The sequence below is a fragment of the Colius striatus genome, chromosome 10 (assembly GCF_028858725.1).
Source record: "Colius striatus isolate bColStr4 chromosome 10, bColStr4.1.hap1, whole genome shotgun sequence".
Lineage (NCBI taxonomy): Eukaryota > Metazoa > Chordata > Aves > Coliiformes > Coliidae > Colius > Colius striatus.
The window spans coordinates 16,899,624-16,919,631 of record NC_084768.1 but is presented as its reverse complement, the minus strand read 5'-3'; the positions used below and the strand labels follow the sequence as shown (position 1 = coordinate 16,919,631).

General features: G+C 56.0%; 3 protein-coding genes across 3 annotated transcripts; 2 read left to right on the top strand and 1 right to left on the bottom strand.

The window, feature by feature from the left end:
• Position 1: 1 nt before the first annotated feature.
• Positions 2 to 8,573, top strand: PRDX6 (peroxiredoxin 6). Its single transcript, XM_062004148.1, has 5 exons — positions 2 to 144; positions 1,617 to 1,773; positions 6,356 to 6,502; positions 7,063 to 7,209; positions 7,926 to 8,573. The coding sequence occupies exons 1-5, from the start codon at positions 53 to 55 to the stop codon at positions 8,055 to 8,057; spliced, it is 675 nt and encodes a 224-aa protein (XP_061860132.1). The 5' UTR covers positions 2 to 52; the 3' UTR covers positions 8,058 to 8,573.
• Positions 8,574 to 9,860: 1,287 nt separating this feature from the next.
• Positions 9,861 to 15,078, bottom strand: FAM78B (family with sequence similarity 78 member B). The gene is made up of 2 exons (XM_062004147.1): positions 14,816 to 15,078; positions 9,861 to 13,546 (listed from the first exon to the last, which is right to left on the bottom strand). The coding sequence occupies exons 1-2, from the start codon at positions 15,076 to 15,078 to the stop codon at positions 13,024 to 13,026; spliced, it is 786 nt and encodes a 261-aa protein (XP_061860131.1). The 3' UTR covers positions 9,861 to 13,023.
• Positions 15,079 to 15,411: 333 nt separating this feature from the next.
• On the top strand, positions 15,412 to 19,061 carry PLPP6 (phospholipid phosphatase 6). The gene is made up of 3 exons (XM_062003788.1): positions 15,412 to 15,446; positions 15,668 to 16,093; positions 18,269 to 19,061. Exons 2-3 carry the CDS (start codon positions 15,685 to 15,687, stop codon positions 18,637 to 18,639), a joined length of 780 nt encoding a protein of 259 aa, XP_061859772.1. The 5' UTR covers positions 15,412 to 15,446; positions 15,668 to 15,684; the 3' UTR covers positions 18,640 to 19,061.
• Positions 19,062 to 20,008: the final 947 nt, after the last annotated feature.

Genomic DNA, 20,008 nt, shown 5'->3' with positions numbered 1-20,008 from the left:
GGCGGCGGCGGCGCCCGCAGCCAGCGCGGTCGGGGCCGGGGGAGCCGGAGCCATGCCGGGGCTGCTGCTGGGCGACGAGGCGCCCAACTTCGAGGCGGACACCACGCACGGCCGCATTCGCTTCCACGACTTCCTGGGAGACTCGTAAGCAGCGCGTGGGGAGCGCGGGGCGCTGCGGGGCACGGGGGCGAGCGGGGCTGCCCCGGGCCAGCCCAGCCCTCCCTGCGGAGAGGAGCGGAAAGGGCAGAGGCCGGGGAAGGGCAGAGGCAGGGGTGGCAGAGCGGCGCTTGTAGCGGGCCAGCCGCGGACCCGCTGCCGTGCGTGGCGGGGCGGGCGCAGGGAGGGAGCTGGCTGCTGCCTCAGCCACCGCGGCCCCGCCACCGCGCGCTTCGGGCTCGCTGCCCGCAGCGCCTGCCAGGAGGCAGTCGGCCTTTGGCTCCGCTTGGGAGCTTGGGCAGACGGAGGAAAAGGTGCCCTTTTAGCAAGGAAATAAGCTGCAGGCCTTCTTAAAGCTGTCCGTTCCAGCCCCGTCACCCACAGGGCAGGTTTCTCAGCCAGCTCCTGCTCAGTTGCTTGCTGCCTTTTGATTCAAGTAGCTGCTTATTGCATCCAGAGACTGGGTGGCTGTCCCAGCACTTCACCGTAAGCTGCGAGGTACCTCACACCTCTGTTCCCAAGTTTCCCAGCCAGAGCTTTGCCCGGTTGCTGTAGCACGTGGCCATATTTACTGAGTTCTGGGGGCCAGGTGGAGAGGGCTGCAGTGAGCCCTGTAAGCACTGAGCTGAGAAATGATGCAACAAGGAGCTCCTGGGGAATTTTCAGTGCTGGAGCTTACATTAGCCACCAGAAACTCCTGAGAGTCCTGTTGCCATAAGCTCATCTCACATTGCTGCCTTTCTCTATGCACTGGTGTCCTCACCTGCAGGGTGACAAGTATTTGCCTGCTCTAAAGGCTGCAGAAGCTACTGCTGGGGAGCAGGGGCCAAAAGTGAGGTGGCAGCATAGTTGTAAGGATAGCCATAGTCTGATGTTAGCTTCTGCCTTTCCCTGTTGGTTGATTAATTCTTATTTTTTCATTAAGTACATTTGGCAGCTCATGACAGTGGTTCGGTTACTGTTTGGTCCCATCAGCCCCTTTCGGGTCCCTTTTCAGCTGCACGATGTACATGGGTGTTTCTCCTCACGGCAGTTGATGTGGTGTACAGGATAGTGACTAGTCCCGTATATCAATGATGGTCTCTGCAGTAACGTGGCTGGCTGCTCGGCATCTAAATCCCCTTGCAAGCATGGTCTCTGAGATACAGAGTGTACACGTGACTCTCCAAACTCCCTCATTTGGCATGATGTCCACCTCCACATCAAGAACCATGGGCTATTTCAGCATCCCCTGTGGGATCCCAGAGGGAGAGGAGAGGGAGGCATGGGGAGTTTTCTCAGAGCATGATGAACAAGGCAGGTCTGTGAAGACTTTTAGCAATAGAGAAGGACGAGTTCTGGATTTCCACTTAGCAGAGAGATTGCTCCGTGCAGTGCAATCAGTGCAGCTTTTTGTCTGCCGGGCAAACCACAATGCCATCTCCCCGCCAACACCACCATCTCCCCCTCTCCCCTTTCAGATGGGGCATCCTCTTCTCCCACCCACGGGACTTCACGCCCGTCTGCACCACAGAGCTCGGCCGGGCGGCGAAGCTGGCACCTGAGTTCAGCAAGCGCAACGTCAAGATGATCGCCCTCTCCATTGACAGTGTCCAAGACCACCTCTCTTGGAGCAAGGTGAGCATTGCACTGCTGCTTTGCTCCCAAGGCCAGAGGAAAAGCCCCCCCAGAAAAGAACACAGGCTGGGAATGGCGCATTTTGAATCCCCAAGTGTGTAGGATGGGAGGTGCTAAAATTCAGAGCAGGAAGGGGTGTGTGCTCTGTCTTCGTGGAGCACTCCACAAAGCCCAGGGCACTTCAGACACAAGGAAAACAGTACTTTTGCTCTCCTGACATTACCTGAAAAGGATAAGACATATGTGAAGGTGGTGCCTAAAGCTTGGAGGGAAGCAATCTGTCCACAGACCCTCAGAAAGTTCTGTAATAAAACAGGAAAGGAGGCGTCAGAAGGGATCAGGCAGCCTTCAAAGAGAGCGAGTCATGCCCAGGCAGGAAAGGAAAACTGAGAACAAACGGGGGCATGTTAAACATAAAACCACAAGTAGGAGAATGCTCAGTATAAAACCACCGTGAGGGAATATTAAAAAGATGGAATGAAAGAGCTTGCTGAAGGAACATAAAAGGAACTAATGAAAAGCTTTAAACCACTGCCTCAGCAGTGGTGTGCTGCCAGGGAGGATGACTCCAGGGCTTATGGGTGGTAGGGGTGTAAAATGAGCATTTCAGACAGATATGGCCAGAGTGTAAAACTCCCAGGTGATTTCCCTGCTGCTTCTTTCTTTCCTTTCGAAGTTGGGCATGTTCTCAGGCATTTCCCAAAGGTGAGAAATCCAAGCAATTAAAGGTGAGATAGTTCCACACTCAAACATTGGTTTGTGACTGATTTGCTTTAGAAATTACTTACTTGCCTTATTGCTTAAATTGACCTTGCTACCTGAGTGGTGCATAGCCAGTGTCCCATCAAGCCTCAGAGGGCCTGGGGAAAACGGCATTGAAATCCCACACCAAGAAATAACAGAGAGTTTGGGTCATGCTTTTGTAAGGGAATCTCATCTCCTGGTTGGCTAAAGCCCTTTGAATAACTACAGGACATTGCTGACCTTGGCAAAGTCCTCAGTTTCCAAGAAGCTTTTAATCCAAGTTGCCTTTGTGAAGGGCAGGCTCTTTTCTGCAGGGAATCGGGCAGAGGAGATAAGTTGTGTCAAGGGAGGGAGGTGGTGAGCTCCCTCGAGGATCTGCAGGGACACTTGGGGTTCAGCATAGTTATGTGATCTGGAAAATTGCTGAACAACAGGCTGACTTTGCTGGGGCTGTGGAATTACTCAGTGCAGCCTCAGGAGAAACCAGGAGAAGGTGCAGAACAGCCTCTTGGTGGTGACTGATGGGAAGCAGGGCAGCACATTTAGAAGAACTTCCAGGAGTGTGGAGAAAGGCAGAGGGCAGTGCTCCAAGCTGTGGTGAGCTTTCTGCCTCAGGATCATGGGTTTGGAAATATCAGCTCAGCACCTGTTGAAAAGGAAAAACTGTGAAAGTCTTCCAGAGCAGAAGATCCAGTTGGTGAGGACAAATCCACAGCAGGCTGGAGCTTCCATGCAGCCTGTGCTCCAAATCGCCTGTCTTGCAGGCTGCAGGGGAACAAGAAAGGGTACAGAGGGGGAAACAAAGCTGCTGTAGTTTGGGCAGGTTTGCTTCAGTGCAGAGCAACTGCTGGGGTTCATGAGCCTGGGAGTGGGAGCATGTGGCAGGCTGTGACACTGGGAATGGTCTGGGGAGCATGAAGGAGTGGTGAAGGCAGCACGTGTGTGTCATGGAGCAGGTAAGAGGGCAAAGGGATGTGGTTGCTCTGCACTTAGACCTTTTCCTTTATCTTTGATAAAGCACAGAACAACTCCAGGTTACAGAGAGCTAAAGAGTTTAACTAAGAAGGCCAGGATTAGGGCCTGCTGCAAGTTTGGGGCCAGGGGCGGTGCCCCAAAGGTTCTTCTGCCCAACCATGGGGCAAAAGATTGCTTAACAGGGATACTCAGCCTTGGCAGAAGCTGCCTGTCTGGGCAAAAGCAATCTTCATTAAATGCTAGCTTGAGATCTAGAAACTGCAATTTCCTTCAGTAGATCTTAACACAGAGGTAAGTCTTAGGAGTAAGCAAAACTTTGGGCAGACCTCTCTGTGCAACATTCCTACACATACCTAAGCTTTCTCTTTGGACAGATCTCCTGGCAGTAGCAGGAGGACGAAGCTTTTTATCTGGAGCACAGTCTGTGAGGAAGCAAGTGGGCAGGAGGGATGGCTGAAATCCTGCATGAAACAAAGAGACTTCTGCTTGATTCGCTGCCAAATTTCAGTGGGCAGATGGGGCCTGGAAAGGTGGGACCAGACTGTAGCCAGACTATGTCACTTTGCTTTTCCAGCCAAAGATGTCAGTGCTGTTCTTAGCCATCCCTAGCCCAGGGCTTGCTGCAGGACTCGGAGCAAGCCTGTAGCTCAGCAGGGATTCATCACACTCTCCTCAGTCTGTGCACTGCTTCTCCAAAGGCTGGCTCAATGCTTGAGCTCCTTGAGCAGGGTTGACTGGCATATGCCATACCCAGTAGAGGAGATGGCAACACTCTCTTTGGCCACTGATGCCTTTGCCTTGGTGAGTCAAGGGTTACTAAATCACTCCAGCAATGTCTAGTTTCAGCCTGGACTCTGGAAAGAAAACTAGTTCATGGGGAAGTAACAAGTTACAGTGCATAGGACTGGGATATTGCTTCTCAGAAGCTTCTTCATCCACCAGCCCTCACTCTGAAGAGAGGAGGTGTCACTGACCATCTGCAGCCTGCTGTGACTCTGTGGGGCACTGTCACGATGTAACCCCAGCCAGCAGCTCTGTGGGGTGGGGAGCAGAGGCAGGGAAACACTAAAACTCATGGGCTGAGAGAAGAACAGTTGGCTAACTAAAATGAAATAAAATGTAACAGTAGTACTAGGATACATTGTAATGAATGAAAATGAATATCCAAGATAAAGAAATATAACACAAGGGAAAAAAAACAAGGTGATGCCCACTGCCATTGCTCACCACCCTCTGAGCGATGCCCACAGAGTGGCTGGCTCCTGCCCTCCAACTACCCCCTGTTCATACACTGGGCCCGATGTCCAGTGGTGTGAGCAGCCCTTTGGCTGCCTGTCAGCTGTCCTGGCAATGCTCTCTCCCAGTTTCTTGTGCACCCCCAGCCCCATTGAAGACGAAAAAGCCTCAAGGAAAGGCCTTGACTCTGTGCAAGTTCAGCAGTAACCAAATCATTCCTGTGTTATCAAGGACTGTTTTTCAGTATAAACCCAAAACACAGCCCTGTAGCAGCTACTAGGAAGAAAATGAACTATCCCAACTGAAACCGGAGCAGGCATTAGGAAGCATTTCACCCGGGCTGGCCTCTGCTGCCCTTCCCCACTCTGCTTTGACAACGCAGGTCTGCAGGAGCACCACTCCCTTCCTCCCAAGTCAAGCCTGACCACAACCCAGCCAAGAGAAACAGCCCCTTTGTGCAGTGCAAGGCTGACTCAGAGAACCCTGGGGAGAAATGAACTGAAGAGAGAAGCTGGAAAGGAAACATCTTGACACGTGTGCACCACTTGACCTGCTTGCAGCATCCTGAGCAGCCAGGGCAGGGTTACAACCCCTTCTGTCACCACCGTCAGCCCAGAAGGGTAGCTGAGGAGTGGTGCTGGGCTTGCCAGCTCCTTGCTGGCTCTGGTGTGCTCTGAGCAGCAGCAGGCAGTGCCAAGGTGCAGCATTTCCAACCCTGCCCTCCCTGAGTTCCCTCTGAGCAAGACCCAGCCTGTTCCCCCACGTTCATCGGCTGAGCTGATAAGGCAGCACAGTGATGTGTGGGAGGCTTGCCTTAGTGCTGGAGTCAGCTTTGTCCCCATGTAGCATGAAGGGGATAGAAGTAACAAGGAGCTCTCTTCTGGGGCAGAAACCTTGAATTGAATACGCTTTAATGCTGGTAACTGCTCTGCTTGTGCTGCTTTGAGCAGGCTCCTCCCAGCCTTGCTGGGGCTCAGCATGACCCATACCACAAACTACAATAATAACTTGAATGTTTTGGCCAAGTCCAGACCAAAGAGTCTCAAAATAGAGTTTCCCTGTGAAGTAGGTAAAATTTGGACTAGCACAGGGAGCAGCCTCATAAACTGGCCACAAGAGAGACAGCCTGTGCAGCTGTGGAAGGGGATGGTTGTCTCTTCTGTCCTAGCTATGATTCAGAAGGAAGCATGCTGCATCCCAGCACCTGCACTCAGACTTTCACTCTGTTTTCAAGAGCCTTCAGTTAAGTAGGTTGGGAGTAACTTGCTGAACAGAGCTGGTCCCTCTCACAAGACCTGTGAAGAGCAGTTCCTGAGATGAGGACAGGGTGTTAGCATAGCTGAATTACTAACCTCCAAGAGGAAGGCAGAGTCCCACCTGGCATGCAAGTTTCTGGCTTGTCCCCTGGTTTCTGGAAGCAGAGAAAGTTCATGGAAGTCCATGAGCCCTTGGCTGTGCTGTCACAGCCCAAGAGCTTAAGGCCAAGCAAGTCAAAAGCTCCTATAGAGCAGCTGCTGGGCATGTTTCTGCAGGGGCTTGCCCCACTGTGGCAGGTCTCCCTGCCTGGGCTGTGCCTCTGTGGTGGAGCCCACAGCAGGGAGCATGAGCTCTGGTTCTGTCTCCACAGGACATCACTGCGTACAACGGGGAACAGCCCAAGGAGCAGCTGCCCTTCCCCATCATCGCCGATGCCAAGCGGGAGCTGGCTGTCAAGCTGGGCATGCTGGACCCCGATGAGCAGGACAAGGATGGCGTGCCCCTGACTGCTCGTGTGGTGAGGACCCAGCCCTGGAGCACTGCTGCCCAGCAGCAGCCATCGCCTGCTCTCCTGCCCTGTGGCAGGAGCTGGGCCTGGATGTGGGGGCAGCTTACCTGGATGGGCATGACCATCTTCACGAGCTAGGTTGACTCCACTGGGTTACATCCCTGGGTTGTTGCTAGCATGGCCTGCTGGCAACAGCTCTGTCTTCCTCTTGCCACCAGCTCATCTTGGTTGTGCCTATCCTAACACACAGGGGACAAAAGTGCTTCATCTGCCAGGCTTTCCCTCTCTCCTGCTGTGCTTGCGTAAAAGGGCATGGGTCAAGGGGAGGAAACATTTTAATTAGCAAAATGAGCTAACATTGGAAAAAGAAGCTCCCAGAGCAAATGCCGTGTTTCCTGTGCCTGGGCATCACTGGTTGCCCTAAGAGATTGCCAGCATGGCATCTCCCCTGCGCCAACGCCTGCCATCAAGCAGGCCACTTCCCAGGAAAGGGAGGAGCAGCAGGGCTGAGCAGATCCAGCAAGGCAGTGGGATGATGCAGCTACTGACCCTGTCCTCCCTGTGCTCAGGTGTTTGTTTTTGGCCCGGATAAGAAGCTGAAACTCTCCATCCTGTACCCAGCCACCACTGGGAGGAACTTTGATGAGATCCTGAGAGTGGTGGATTCCCTGCAGCTGACAGCCTACAAGAAGGTCGCTACCCCAGTGGACTGGAAGGTGAGGAGGGGAGCAAAGCTCCCAGCTGGGCACTGAAAATACACATTGAAACATCAACCAGCCTCCCTTGGAGGGAGATACGTAGGGTGAGGAAAGCTGCAGAGGTCCTGGGGTAGGAGTTAGATCCCAGGCCTGGCACAGCCATAGGAACCTGATGTCCCTGCCCTCAGTCCTTGCTGGCAGCAGATACTTGAGCTGTGGGCCAAGGCAGATCCTGCCTTTGTCTGTGGGGAAAAATTTGCCAGGTGCTGGTGTGCCAAAAGCCACTCAAAGCCAGTGAAGTACCGAGCATGGGACACCTTTTCCTGAGCTGACCTACTGTTCTCCTGCCTTTGAGCCAGGAAGGGCTGCTATGGACACAGTCCCACTTTGTCCAGCACGTACACAGACGAGTCCTGTCCTGTCGGAAAATTACCAGCCGAAGTTGCTGAGCTGTGGCCATCCCTCTTCAGTAGCATTCAGTTACCCCCTGTTCCCGTGGGAGTGCTGTGGGGAAGAGCTGGGCTGGGGGATGCTGTTGGCAGGGCTGGCAGAGGGCACAGCTCTCCCTTTCCATGTTATCCACGCCTCCTGGTGCAGCTTCCTCAGAGTCCTCTCTGCCAGCTCCAGGCAGAGCTGCAGGGGCTGAGTTCACAGGGCAGCAATATCAGACCTGCCCTGTCCATCCAAACCTGCCAGCTCCCCTGCTGCTCTCACAGTTCCCATTTGCCTCCTAGCCTGGTGACAGTGTCATGGTTGTGCCAACCTTACCTGATGAGGAAGCCAAGAAGCTCTTTCCCAAAGGAGTCTTCACAAAGGAGCTCCCTTCAGGCAAGAAGTACCTGCGTTACACACCGCAGCCAGAGTGAACGGGGCCATCCCTGAGCTGCAGCTCCTCGCCTGTTGAGAGCCTTCCCTGTGCTACCACCACACTGATGTCACTTTGCAGTACTAAACCAATCCTCCTCATCCCTTTCATCCCCCCCCAGCCCCTCAGAAACTAAAACCCCGGGTGTTTCTTTGCCTTGACTCAGTGAGGAAGAGGTTAGCAGAGCAGCATGGGCTCCAGGGCTGGTGTCACCGCGGGTGTGCTATGGGCACCAGCTGAGCTCTTCCCCAGAGGCACGGTGACAAGCAAAGAGTGGGCAGCCAGGCCCCACTGGGGTGTCCTGTGATGGGCTCACACCCCCCATCAAGGACCTTTGGGAGGTCTAAACTGCTGCAGCCATCACTAATGCATTAACACCTCTGGCCTGGGGCATAAGGGAGCTGCTGCAGAGCCAAATCTCTCACTGAACTGCTTTCTCATCTCTTGCTGGAAGTTAATTGTTTTCAGGTTTTATGGAAGAGAAAAAATAGAGCAAATAAAGTGATCTTCAGTACTACCTGCAGTGTCCCTGGTCTGCTGGCATCCATGGCTCCCTGCACACCATCTACTCGGGCTGTGTCCTCGTGCTTCTGAGTGGGTGGCAGCAGCACAGGTCGCCCTGGTTCTTCCTCTGTAAAGAAGGTGCTTTGCAATCATGGGGTGTCCCAGGGCACGTAGCCTCAGACAAGGCAGCAGGGCCCAGGGCAGTGCTTCTCCTGCTTTAGGGCAGAGCCTCAATGCTGGGAAGGAGGAGATAGCTGCAGGGGGAACATGCCTCAGCCTGGCCTGCCTTAGCTGCTCTCCCACACCTCCACCTCAGAGGTGGCATTTTAATGTAACAGTAAAAAGGAATCCCACCCAGCAAATAGCTTGCAGGCTGCCTGCCAGCCTCTCTCAGTGTCCAGTGTGATCAGCAACACTCCGAATGAGCAGCTGGTAAGAAATGCACTGGATGTAATGAGATACCCTCCAGCATCCCACAGACCCTAATCCTAGGGCAGGCCCCGTACCCACCTGGGATGTGACCCCTGCTGAGCACATCCTTCCACAAACACAGCTGTCTCAGAGAACTCTCTCTTTCATTACAAAAAAAGAAGTCTATTAATATTTAATTGCCTTCAGGAGCTATACAGTGACTATTGGTGTTTTCCCCCACATGACTTTTAAATGAACCTTCATTATGAAATTCTGCATTATCCCCAGGTACCAATTTTACTAGAAGATAAACACACCTCGTCTCTGGCTTGATTCTTATTTCACTCTGCAAGAAATGAGAGGGGAAACCTGTAATTTCAAAGAGGAAACATCTCTTTCCAGTGTAGTTTTTCAGCCTTACCAAGCTTGGCAGGCTTGCCTGGTTCCCCACAGCCAGGCTACACAACTTCCTGGGTTTCTTGCTCTTCCCTTGGCACACAGCCTTGACCTTGATCTGATATCCTAAGGGAAAAGGGGCTGCCTGCCCCTGCCCATCCCTCTCTGAGCTTTCCAGCCACCTGCCTGGTTTTCTGGAAGCTTTAGGACAGGGTACCACAGCAAGCTCTGTACAAACAAGCTGTTCAGAGTATCCCCAGGGAAGGGGCACTGGAGGGTGAGCACAACCTCTCTGGGACACCAAAAAGCCACCTGCAAGTTGGGACAAGGGGGAATGAGTGAGTCCCATCACTAGACCCAGGGACTTAAAGCTGGCAGGGGCAGCCCCCGGCCCCACTACCAAGCCAGGCTGGGGCTGAGAGCCCACAAATTCTTGCCTGCTCCCCAGAGATGCAAACCAGCCAGATGGACTCGAGCAGACACAGGGTTTGGTTCCAGTACAGCTCCAGTGGTTTTCCTTTAATCCCAGAGAAGTGAAATGCAACATTTGTTTGAGTTGGTAATAACATCCAGAGACACAAGTCCAAGCCCCCTACTCAGTAGAGTCGTTTTGTGTTTAAGGCACTCTGCAAAACCAGCTTTCCTCTTCTCCTTCCGATTTTCCCCACGCAGCAGCAGAATACCTGGCTTGGGCTTTTCTCCATAGCGACGCCCACACGGCCCTGGCTCTTTGTACCAGCTCCAGCAACCAGCAGCAGCAAAGCCAGTGGGAGCCGGGCGGGGAAAGGCCAGGAGGCCCAGCCAATACATACGGCTGGTCACGGGAGGGAGCCCGGCACCGGGAGAGGGGACAGGCACGGGGTGTCTTCCCTGCAGGCACCCACGGGCATGACCCTTCCTTTGTCCACTGCCCCCAGCTCCAAAAAGGGACGAGAGCACAGGGACCTGCAAGCATCCCTCCTCAGCGATGCTCCCAAACACACAGCAGCACCCCAAAATACGGGGAGCTGGGCAAGGGGGAGGGAACATCCAGCTGCCCCTGTCCATGCAGCACAAATGACACACCCCCCCACCCCCCGACTTCCAGCTGTCAATAAATACCAATAAATAACTTAAATAAATAAATAAATAAATAAGTGACTCGAGGATGAGGGGAGAGGGGAAGGGGCACCCCGAGGCTCAGGGCAAGAGGGGAGAGCGCAGCTGGGCATCTCCAGGACCTGCCCCCTCCCTGAGGTAACGGGGTGCTCCTACAAAAGAGGGGTGCAGGAAAGGGCTCTGGCTCAGAGCAACCATCAGTGTGGCTGTGACAGGGCTAAGCCCAGACCCTGCCCCCAGGCTCCAGCTCACCCACCGCTTCCCTCTGAACAGGAACATGTGCCCTGTGCAGACACCCAAAACACCCTCAAATCCTTGCAAACCCTGCCTGCTACTTGTTTTTTCACAAACCCTGCCTGCAGTTTGCAAACCTTTTATACAAACTTTTTTTTTGTTAAAGAAAGAGGGAAGACAACCCATGCATCAAACCCAGTTAAGCACACCAAATCCAGCCATGGGAGAAGGAGCAGGCACAGGAATTCAGAGAGGGGAACACAGGCATGGCCCTGGGGCTCAGCCAGACCCTGCCTGCAGCCAGGCCCTGAGCCCAGCATCAGGGAGCACCCAGCACCTCCCTGAGAGTGCTGCAGACACACAGAGAGGAGCAGCAGCCTCTAGTGTCACGCTGGTGCAGCCTGTGACATGCCAAGGCTCAAACCAGCCAGCACATCCCAAAAAGACGAGAAACTCACCAGCATCCCTGCAGCAGCAGCCCTGCTCTCCCAGCCTGCTGGCAACTCCCGAGGCTGAGGGATGGCACACAGCCCCAGCCCTTCACCATAGGCTTGGGGAGCCCCTCTGGATGCAGCATCCTCTCCTGGCTGGGAGCCCACCCCCATTTATCAAGGAACTCCTTCCTCTGGTGCTGCCCACTGGGTCAAAAATACAGATCTGCCCTATTTCAACCCAAAAGGTACCTACCCCTCCTCCTCTAAACATTAAGGAAAATTGTACTTAAAGTTTCTAACCCCTCTCCACACGCCCCTTTTGAGAAACAAAACAGCAGCGACGGAAAAAGCCACTGTCAATCCCACACCAGCACAAAACCACGGGCAGAGTCTCGCAGGAGCGGGACATCTTCTGACAGCAGCAAGCTCCCAGTAGAAGTTTGGCTCTAGAAAAACACAACAAAGTACAGAGCCCCCGCTCCCTCCAAACCTTTCCCACGGCGAGGCCATAGCCCCAGTAAAACCATAGCATAGGCACCGAAAGCAGCAGGTTCCCGGCCAGGGAGAGGCCCAGCGGGAGCCCCGGCACGGGGAGGTGTGTGTTGAGGCACCAAAAATGCACAGCTCCCAAAGGGAAACATAAATAAGGAATCAAATCAGCAGCAAACACCGCTGAGAATAGTAAGTAGCATGGGGATTTCACAGGGATTTTTGGTTTAAGGTACCTGGGGAGCCCCTTTGCCGGTGGGTACTGCGGTGCACATCTCACTTGGGAACAGCACAAGATGTGGCTTCCCACGCAAACCCAGGCTTGCCTCTGCTCACACCCCTGGTCCTGCAGAGCCTGGGGAGTTACAAGGACATGCCACATTGTCCCCTCCACTGGCATCCCTGCCAGCAGCCACCCTGCTCTGTGGGTGGCTGAAGAGCAGGAGGGTCCCCACGTGAGCCAACATTTGTGTGGAAAATGAGCAAGCACCCAGCTTCTTGTAAGGGACTTGGGTGTGCAGTAGCAGCCAAGCTGGTCGGGGTACCCCCCACACACAGAGCCAGCAAGCACCTGGGCTGGTGACCTGGCACCGCCCCCCACTGCTCACTCAGCCGAGGATCGGTTTTGCTTCCGGAAGAGAAGGGTCGTCAGGATTTGGGGTGGGGGAGGGAAGGTTGAGGAACTGCAAAGATTTAGTGCACCTTAAAACAAAAGGACATCTAACCTGCCCTTAGATCTCACTCCAAGACGGAAAAGAGCTACGGCATCTCCTACACTCACAACTACTCCAAAAACACCCAGACGCATGCAAAACATGTCCCATTACCCCTGGGGCTGTGGGCAGTGCCCAGCACCGAGCCCGGCTCAGCGCCATGGCACCACCAGCTCCTGCTCTGCTCCCAGGCAGCCCTGCCAGGCACAGAGGGCAGCGCCAGAGCCCGGCGATCCATCCAAAATGCATAGGTATAGACCCCATGGGGACCCCCACAGCCCAGCAGGAAGGGTCCCCACGGGAGCCCTCCGAGCCCGGCAGGAACAGCCTCCGCTTCTACCACCAGCTGCAGGGGGAGCGGCGTTTGCCACAGGCACAGGTCACACACTCGTGCTCCTTGCAGTGCCCCATGAGACAAAACAAGTGGTTCAGGTCAGACAGACTCTTTGCCAGCTACAAGCCCCTAGAAGTACTTGGCTCTGCTTCCTGGGAAACCCTCCAGCTCAGCCATCCCTCTGCTGCACCCCCCCGGGCTCAGCTGGGCTCTCTTTTTAAGGAGGATCCACGTTTCCAACCACAGCTACAAAGGCAGGAGAACCCAAGAGGTCTGCTTTGGCTTGGAAACCCTGTTGGCTTGCAGCAGGCTGACAGCAGCCAGGTCCTCACATGTGCGTGCCCCGGCGCTTCTCTATTTGGGAGGTATCACAACTATAGGCTGACCTCGCTTCGGCCTCCACATGAGGACTTGGGCATCGTTGGCATTGGGTTTCACTAGTGCGTTGGGTGGGATGGGCTCCATCCTGCTGAGGATCCGGGGCTGCTCCTGCTGAGTCCTTCCCACCAACCGTGCCCGTTGCCCCAGCAGCTGCATGGGATCCACCTCAATATCCACTCGCATCCTCCACTTTATAGTCTGCAAGATGATCTTTTCCTTGGTGGTGGTGTTCATGGCCACCAGCCACGTGGTAAAGCTCTGGTCCCTTTTAATCCTAGTCAGCAGGGGCACGTTGCTGTTGCTTACGGGGACAGCCCACGTCACGCTGGGGTAGAAATTGTCATTCATGCTCACCGAGAACCTGGAGATCTTGTTAGTGGGTCCAACCAGGGTCACGGTTTCTGTGGTGTTCCCATACCAGGGGTAGCTCACACCATCCGAGTCACTGATGGCTTTTACTCTTCCTTCTCGCAGGTCAGGCAGCTCCCAGCTTGACCTAGTAAACGAGAAGAGAAAGAGCAGGTTAGTAGGGAAACGGCAGTGACAGCACCCAGTGAGGGATGGGGAGGCAAGCAGCATGGGGAGCCTCTCCCCGCCTGCAGCTGGCTCTCAAGGAGCTCCTTCAAGAATAAATCTGGCTTTGGTTCTTTTGTCAACTCCCTCACACCAAGCTGAAGCCTTTAGCTCTGCCAGTACACTATTTTCACTAACCTGCTATCAAACCAACTGGGACAAAACTCACTGCTGAGTCTCTCTCTCTCCTTCACCAGTTTCTGTGCTGGAGGAGAGCAGCCTTGCTGAGCACCCTGACCAAGCTCAGTAGCAGGCCTCTCCAGCAATGGAAGTCTCTGATTTCTGTGCCTCTTAAATACATGCACCTGCACAGAGGCACATAGTTAAATAACACAATTCCACGTGATGCTGCTGCAATGAAATTCCTGCAATATGGCTGGGGAGGAGGGAAATCCCAGCCCAAATCTTGGCTGCTGACCACGTTAGCAACACCCAAGGGAGATGATCACCACGTGGCAATGATGAGCAGGGAGCTTTGGTGAAACCTCCTGCTGAGCCCCAGCTTCCAGTGCATCTGGGCTCTGAAACTGCAAGTGGCAGAGGACATAGGGCTGCCACCCCCACATCAAGTGACAACCTCTGCTTGCTCCAACGTCCCCAAGGGCTCCAGTGCCACGTGCAAACGAATCTGCCATGATGCAAGGACGTGGGCAGGCAGCGTGAGGACCTGCTGCATCCCCAGGCACCAGTAGTCAGGCCCACCCAGCCATCTCTAGCCCCCTCTCACACTGAAACAGCACAACACACAGCAACAGAACCAACAGCTTGCCCCCCCAGCATCCCCCTGAATCACCCACGTGCTCGGCCTTGGCAAAAGTCGGTTTCCAGACACCATTTCTGCAGAGCTTCTGCTTCCCCCTTCTAACACAAGCCAAAGGGGCAGCTGCCCCAGTATTGCCCACACTCCCAACCAGGCCCCAGCAGAGACACTGCTTGGCAGGGAAAGGCGGCTCCCAAGCCCCTAAAGGAGCGAGCACAAGCCACCCAGCTGGCACTGGAGCCGGCTGCTCAGGGGAACAGGTCTGGAGAAGGGCCGCCGGTGCCAGGAGCCGGGGTGAAGCCGACGCCCAGGCGCGGCTGCGGGTGCGTGGCGGGGTGTCCCCGCCATCCCCGGCCCGCGGTGTCCCCCACGCCCGTTCCCGCTCCCGGGCCCCGTTCCCCGGCTCGGGCCGGTGCCGGTGCCGCCGCTCACACGCCCAGGTCGCTGTAGGTGTTGTAGAACTCCATGTGGTTGCAGGCCTGGATCCAGCCCACCACCCAGGTGTGGCGCCGGGCGATGGGCGGCATGAGGACACGGGCCGAGGCGCGGAAGTAGGGCGTGCGGTACCGCAGCACCACCGGCGAGCTCTCCTCGATGGCAGTGGCCGCCGGTTCGATGGTGGCCGACACGTCCGACACCACGATCTGCTCCCGCCGCACCCGCGCCTTGCAGGCCACGCTCTGCAGGCACCCCATGGTCGCCGCCGCCGCCGAGCCGCCGTCACCCGCCGCCGCCGAGCCGCGGGGCCGGGGGGGGAGCCCGTCCCCCCGCCGCCGCCGCGGCCCGTCCGCCGCGCATCGCCGCCCGCGCACCGGCGCCCGCACCGGCGCCGGCAGGGCGAAGGCGCCGCCGCCGCGTGTCTTGCGGCCCTCGGCGGCTGCCGTAGGCCGGGCCGCGCCGGGCACGTGCGCGCGGTGAGCGCGGCGCGCGCCCGGAGGCGCCTCCGTGCCACCAGGGGGCGCCGCTGCGCTGTCGGGGGAGCGGGCGGTCGCGTCTCCATGGCAACCGGAAGCGGAAAGGGACGGGAAGGGGAAGCGAAGCCTCCTAGAAGCCGGGAGCCGCGGTGAGCGGGGTCGTCCAGCAGCCGGGGGGGGCTTCGCGGGACACAGCGGGAGCGGGGACGGGCCCGGGGGCTTGCGAGGGGCAGCGGCGCCCGTAGGCGGTGGCGGGGAGAGGGAGAAGCAGGCCCGGGCAGGGGGGACGTGCGGGCTCCTGGGCGGCTCGCCCGCGTCCCGGTGCGAGAGCGGGCCCGGCAGACGGTGACCGGCACCCCGCCTCTCGCAGGCCGCCCTCCCGTCGCCATGCCGAGCCCCCGGAGCAGCCGCGAGCGCCGCGCCGGCAGCGGCGGCAGCGGCCGCCTGGAGTTCCTGTCCCTGGTCAGCCAGCGCAGCCCCGGCGCCCCGGACAGCCCGTCACGCCGCAAGGAGTCGGGCAGCTCCGCCACGCCGCCGCTGCCCGAGGAGGACTGCATGAAGCTGAACCCTTCCTTCCTGGGCATCGCCCTCAGCTCCCTGCTCGCCATCGACCTCTGGGCCTCCAAGCGCCTGGGCATCTGCGCCAGAGAGGGCTCGGCTTGGGGCAGCGCGCGGCCCCTCATGAAGGTCATCGAGGTTTCTGGGCACGGCGTCCCTTGGCTGCTCGGCACCTTCTACGGGCTCTGCCAGAGCGACAGCTCAGCAGCCAGAGAAGTGCTGCTCAACCTGCTCTTCGGTGAGGCCCGGGGCTCTCCAAAGGGCTCTGCTGGCTGGAGCTGAGGGGGGAGGATGGGACCTGAAGGATGACACAGAGCTGAGTAAACCTCAGCCTCCTACAGCCCCAAGGGAGCCAGCACACTGTGTAAGGGGTGCAGGCTCATCTAGGGTGCCTGGTACCAGAGCACCTGTCACCTGGAGGGTATGGGTACGGTGGACCTGCCACACCTCCAGCCACACACCATGAAACTCCTGACAGCCGAACTGCTCCTGTAGCTGCACACAGCTTTCAGGGAGCTGAACTCTCTCTTCTTCTGCTTATCAGCACAAGCACATTCCAGGCACGGCTGCCTAGTGTTGAGACACCAGCCTGTTCCCTGAAATAGCTGCCCTGGCACACAAATGTCATCACCCCTGGGCTCCCTGCAAGTGTGGGAGCACCTGCATGGATTGATATGTGTCAGCTAGTGAGGAAACTTGGTTTGAAGAATGCATTTTCATCTTCTGTGGCATAACATTCCCCTCCTGTTGGGTATCCTTGAATTCTTCATGTTTTTTTCATTTAGAAACTGCAGTAACTCCAAAACAACAGACCCTTTTCAGGTTCCCACTTCCTACTCTCTTACTAAGTTGCAAATAATTGGTATCTCACATTTATCTGAGCTGAAATTTGCTTGATGGGAAACACGGGTTTGTGCATCGTTTTCCTCTAGAAGCACGTGGTTAAATCACAGTCCCACAGCTCCAGCTCCTCTGGGATCTGGAGGCCTCCAACCTAACCCCTACTCTGAGGGGGTCTCTCCCAGCACCAACACGCTGGGCCAGAGCCACCCACCTCTCTGAAGCCTCTTCCCAGGGTTGCAGCACCCATGTAGGGGAGGAGCATTCCCCAATGGTGAAGCTGAATCTCACAAACATGTTTAAAAAGTGATTGAACTAGGTTTTACATGTGGAAGGAAAATATTTGTTCTTAAATGATTAACCAAAGGGAATGAACGGAAATGACCTGAAGATTTGATGTTGAAACAGGACAGGCAGGAGTTGGTCTCTCAGCAGACTTCCTTGGAAAAAGCAGCTGTGACTGAGCTAATAGGGATGATGGAGAAGATCTGCCCCCCATGAGAAGCTGCTCTTGCCAAATATAGGCTGAACACTTCTCACAGGTGCTTCAGCTCTGATTTCTCCTGCAACAGCCTTTAGCTCTCTGAGGGCAAGCCACCATTACTTAAATCATCCTTTCTTCAGCTCTCGAGAACTAAAGTGTGATTAGCTTTCTGGCATTGATTCCCCCTAGCAGCAGGGAGAAGCCAGGCCACAGGAGCCGTGGTGCCACACAGGCTCAGAGTCCAGTGGTGCCCTCAGGCTATGCCTGCGGAGTTGGAGTTGATCATTTACCTGTTCTCTGCCTTCAAAGGAAGGGTCAGTTTGAGCCTTTCACACAGAAAGGAGAGCCCTTGGGTGCAAGCCAGGCAGAGCCCTGCTGTTGGCTGCAGCAGGCAGGTCTGCCATTGCACGAGGCACGGGCACTGTGTGCAGCAGGAGCAGAGACTGAAGATGTGCTTGTGCTGGAGGAGGCCAAGCGTTGGATGAGTGCCGTGCTTGCCCTGCCTGGGTGCTGCAGCCATGGGAGGCACTGCCTTCTCTTAGCAGCTTTGGTAGCCAAGTGGCTACTAAAGTTTTCTGAAGGTCATAAAAGCATCTAAACAGTTGAAAGGTTTGGACGTAGGAAACTTCATACAGGTTTCCAGGTCAAGAACAAAACAGTTTTAATGAGCATTATGCTACTTCTTTCCCAGTCTGGTCTGATTACCCTAACAGCATCTAATTGCATTTAAAAAACACCACCTTACTGTGGCACTTCCTTCCAAGACTGTCAAGTATGGCAAGAAGCAATCAGCTCCCTGACTGTAAACACACAAAGTCCAGGAAGGAAGGAGAGGTGTTGTTAACTGACTTGCCAAATACCGGAGTGCCAGTTGGCTTTAGACCTATGAGTAACTCGCATCTTGTAGCCTCAGTTCTGTGTTCTGGCACAGCTGACAGTGACACAGCTATTTTCCTTTGTTCTTTTGTAGCCAAGTGGCTAGGGAAGCAGCTGATGGGTTTGCTTCTCGCCTTGTGGGGAGCAGACACAGAGGGGAAATGTGGCAAAGGCAAACCCAAACCTTGCTCACTCGCTGTTGCTGTCTCGTAGCGTTGCTGCTGGACCTGGTGCTGGTGGCAGCGGTGAAGGGGCTGGTGAGGCGGCGGCGGCCCACCCACAACAAGATGGACATGTTCTTCACCGTCTCGGTGGACAAGTACTCCTTCCCATCCGGCCACGCCACCAGGGCCGCCCTGGTCTGCCGCTTCGTCCTGCGGCACCTGGTGCTCGCCGTGCCGCTGCGCATCCTCGTGGTGCTCTGGGCCCTCATTGTCAGCCTCTCCCGGGTGATGCTGGGCAGGCACAACATGACGGATGTGCTGTGTGGCTTGGTGCTGGGCTACGCGCTGTACGGCGTGGTGGAGTGCTGCTGGCTGTCCCCGCTCAGTGCGCCCGCCCTCTTTGCACTCTGGGGGCATTGATGGCTGGGCCTTTCCCCCGTGGAGGGACCCGTGCTGGGCTTCCTGAGCGCACACAGGGACTTGGACTCGCATCCCAGACCCCATCTGTCCAGCCAAGACGTCAACACTGGCGGTGCTGCAGGCTCCTGGGCCCGCACAAGACATTTGGTGCTGTCTCGCCCTTCCAACGGGCCCGTCGGGCAGGGTGTGCACTGGCCAAGAAGCTGCACTGACTGTTCTCCCATGAAGGAAACCAGTCCCTGCAGAGCCAAGGAAGGGCTCGGCACACTCATCCGGCAGCTGACTGCTACTACTGTGAATCTGCATGCTCTTGCTGGGTGCCTGCTGCACTAGCCTATGGTGTATGCGGTAGCTATGGCTTTGCAGATATTCTCCTGTGATCTCCCCTGTTTCTGTGTGCTTTAAATACACTGGTCGTGTTGTTGTCCTGAGTGTGCCCTACTCAGCCTGCTCCATCATGTCTGCCTGCAGGGGACTCCCTGGAGTCCTTGCTCGGGTTTACAAAGAGCTCTGCCTTCCTAAGCAATATGCCTCTTCCCTATTGCTCTCGCTTCAAAGTGCTGTACTGAGGCCAGATCTTTAGCAGTGAGGGCACAGGGACCCGGCTGCCTGTGCCCTGGGGAAAGAGCAGTGTGACTGAGGGTTTGGTCCATCTGTGTCATCTCCAAGGCAGCAGGTGACAGGAGAAGCAGCTCTCAGCAGAAGCCTGCTCCCAAAGCCCTTCCACAGAGCTTCAGAGCTCCTTTTCCCCTCCACTGGGTTTTCAGTCTCCCAGGGAGTAACAGTATGTTCACAGCAATTCCTGTTTGTCAGCATGTTACCCGTGCTGCTGACAGTGCCCTGCAGAGCCAGCCCTTTCGTCACAGCCCATCAGCCTCACCCAGGAACCGAGTACCTGCACCTCCTGCAGCAACAGGCTCTGCCAACCACTGCCACAGCTCCCTGTGCCCCAAGCAGGCTGGCTATTCTACCCTGGCATTGTCAGTCCTGACAGCTTGTTTTCCATAGAGGACTTCTTGTCCCTGGCAGGAGGGGACCATGAGGAGCCTCTGTAATGAGCCAGAAAAAAAAGCACAAATCCCACATCAACAGGGACCACAGCCAGGCAGGCGGCAGGGGGAGGGCTCTGGACTGAGCCTAAATAGTGTTCCTGGGATATGAGTGGGTGTGATGGGCTCGGATGAGGCTGATCATGGCCATTGAGGGCCGTTGGTGCAGCCAGGCCCTGGAAAACACAGACTAAGTCATGTTAAAACCAGACAGGGTTTGAGTGTGCTGTTCCTCTGGGTAAGGTGTGCAGGAGCAGCCTGGGGGGCACTGGTATGAGCACCCCATCTCTGTCACCCACCATCAGTTATAACAGGGGGGC

What these genes read in the sequence shown, in the direction of transcription:
- FAM78B (XM_062004147.1), bottom strand. Translation starts at nt 15,078, where the DNA reads ATGGGGTGCCTGCAGAGCGTGGCCTGCAAGGCGCGGGTGCGGCGGGAG. An exon ending in ACCTACAGCGACCTGGGCGT is followed by an intron (nt 13,547 to 14,815) that starts GTGAGCGGCGGC and finishes CTCGTTTACTAG; the next exon opens with GTCAAGCTGGGAGCTGCCTG.
- PRDX6 (XM_062004148.1), top strand. Translation starts at nt 53, where the DNA reads ATGCCGGGGCTGCTGCTGGGCGACGAGGCGCCCAACTTCGAGGCGGAC. An exon ending in ACCACCTCTCTTGGAGCAAG is followed by an intron (nt 1,774 to 6,355) that starts GTGAGCATTGCA and finishes CTGTCTCCACAG; the next exon opens with GACATCACTGCGTACAACGG. An exon ending in CTACCCCAGTGGACTGGAAG is followed by an intron (nt 7,210 to 7,925) that starts GTGAGGAGGGGA and finishes TTTGCCTCCTAG; the next exon opens with CCTGGTGACAGTGTCATGGT.
- PLPP6 (XM_062003788.1), top strand. Translation starts at nt 15,685, where the DNA reads ATGCCGAGCCCCCGGAGCAGCCGCGAGCGCCGCGCCGGCAGCGGCGGC. An exon ending in GCTGCTCAACCTGCTCTTCG is followed by an intron (nt 16,094 to 18,268) that starts GTGAGGCCCGGG and finishes GCTGTCTCGTAG; the next exon opens with CGTTGCTGCTGGACCTGGTG.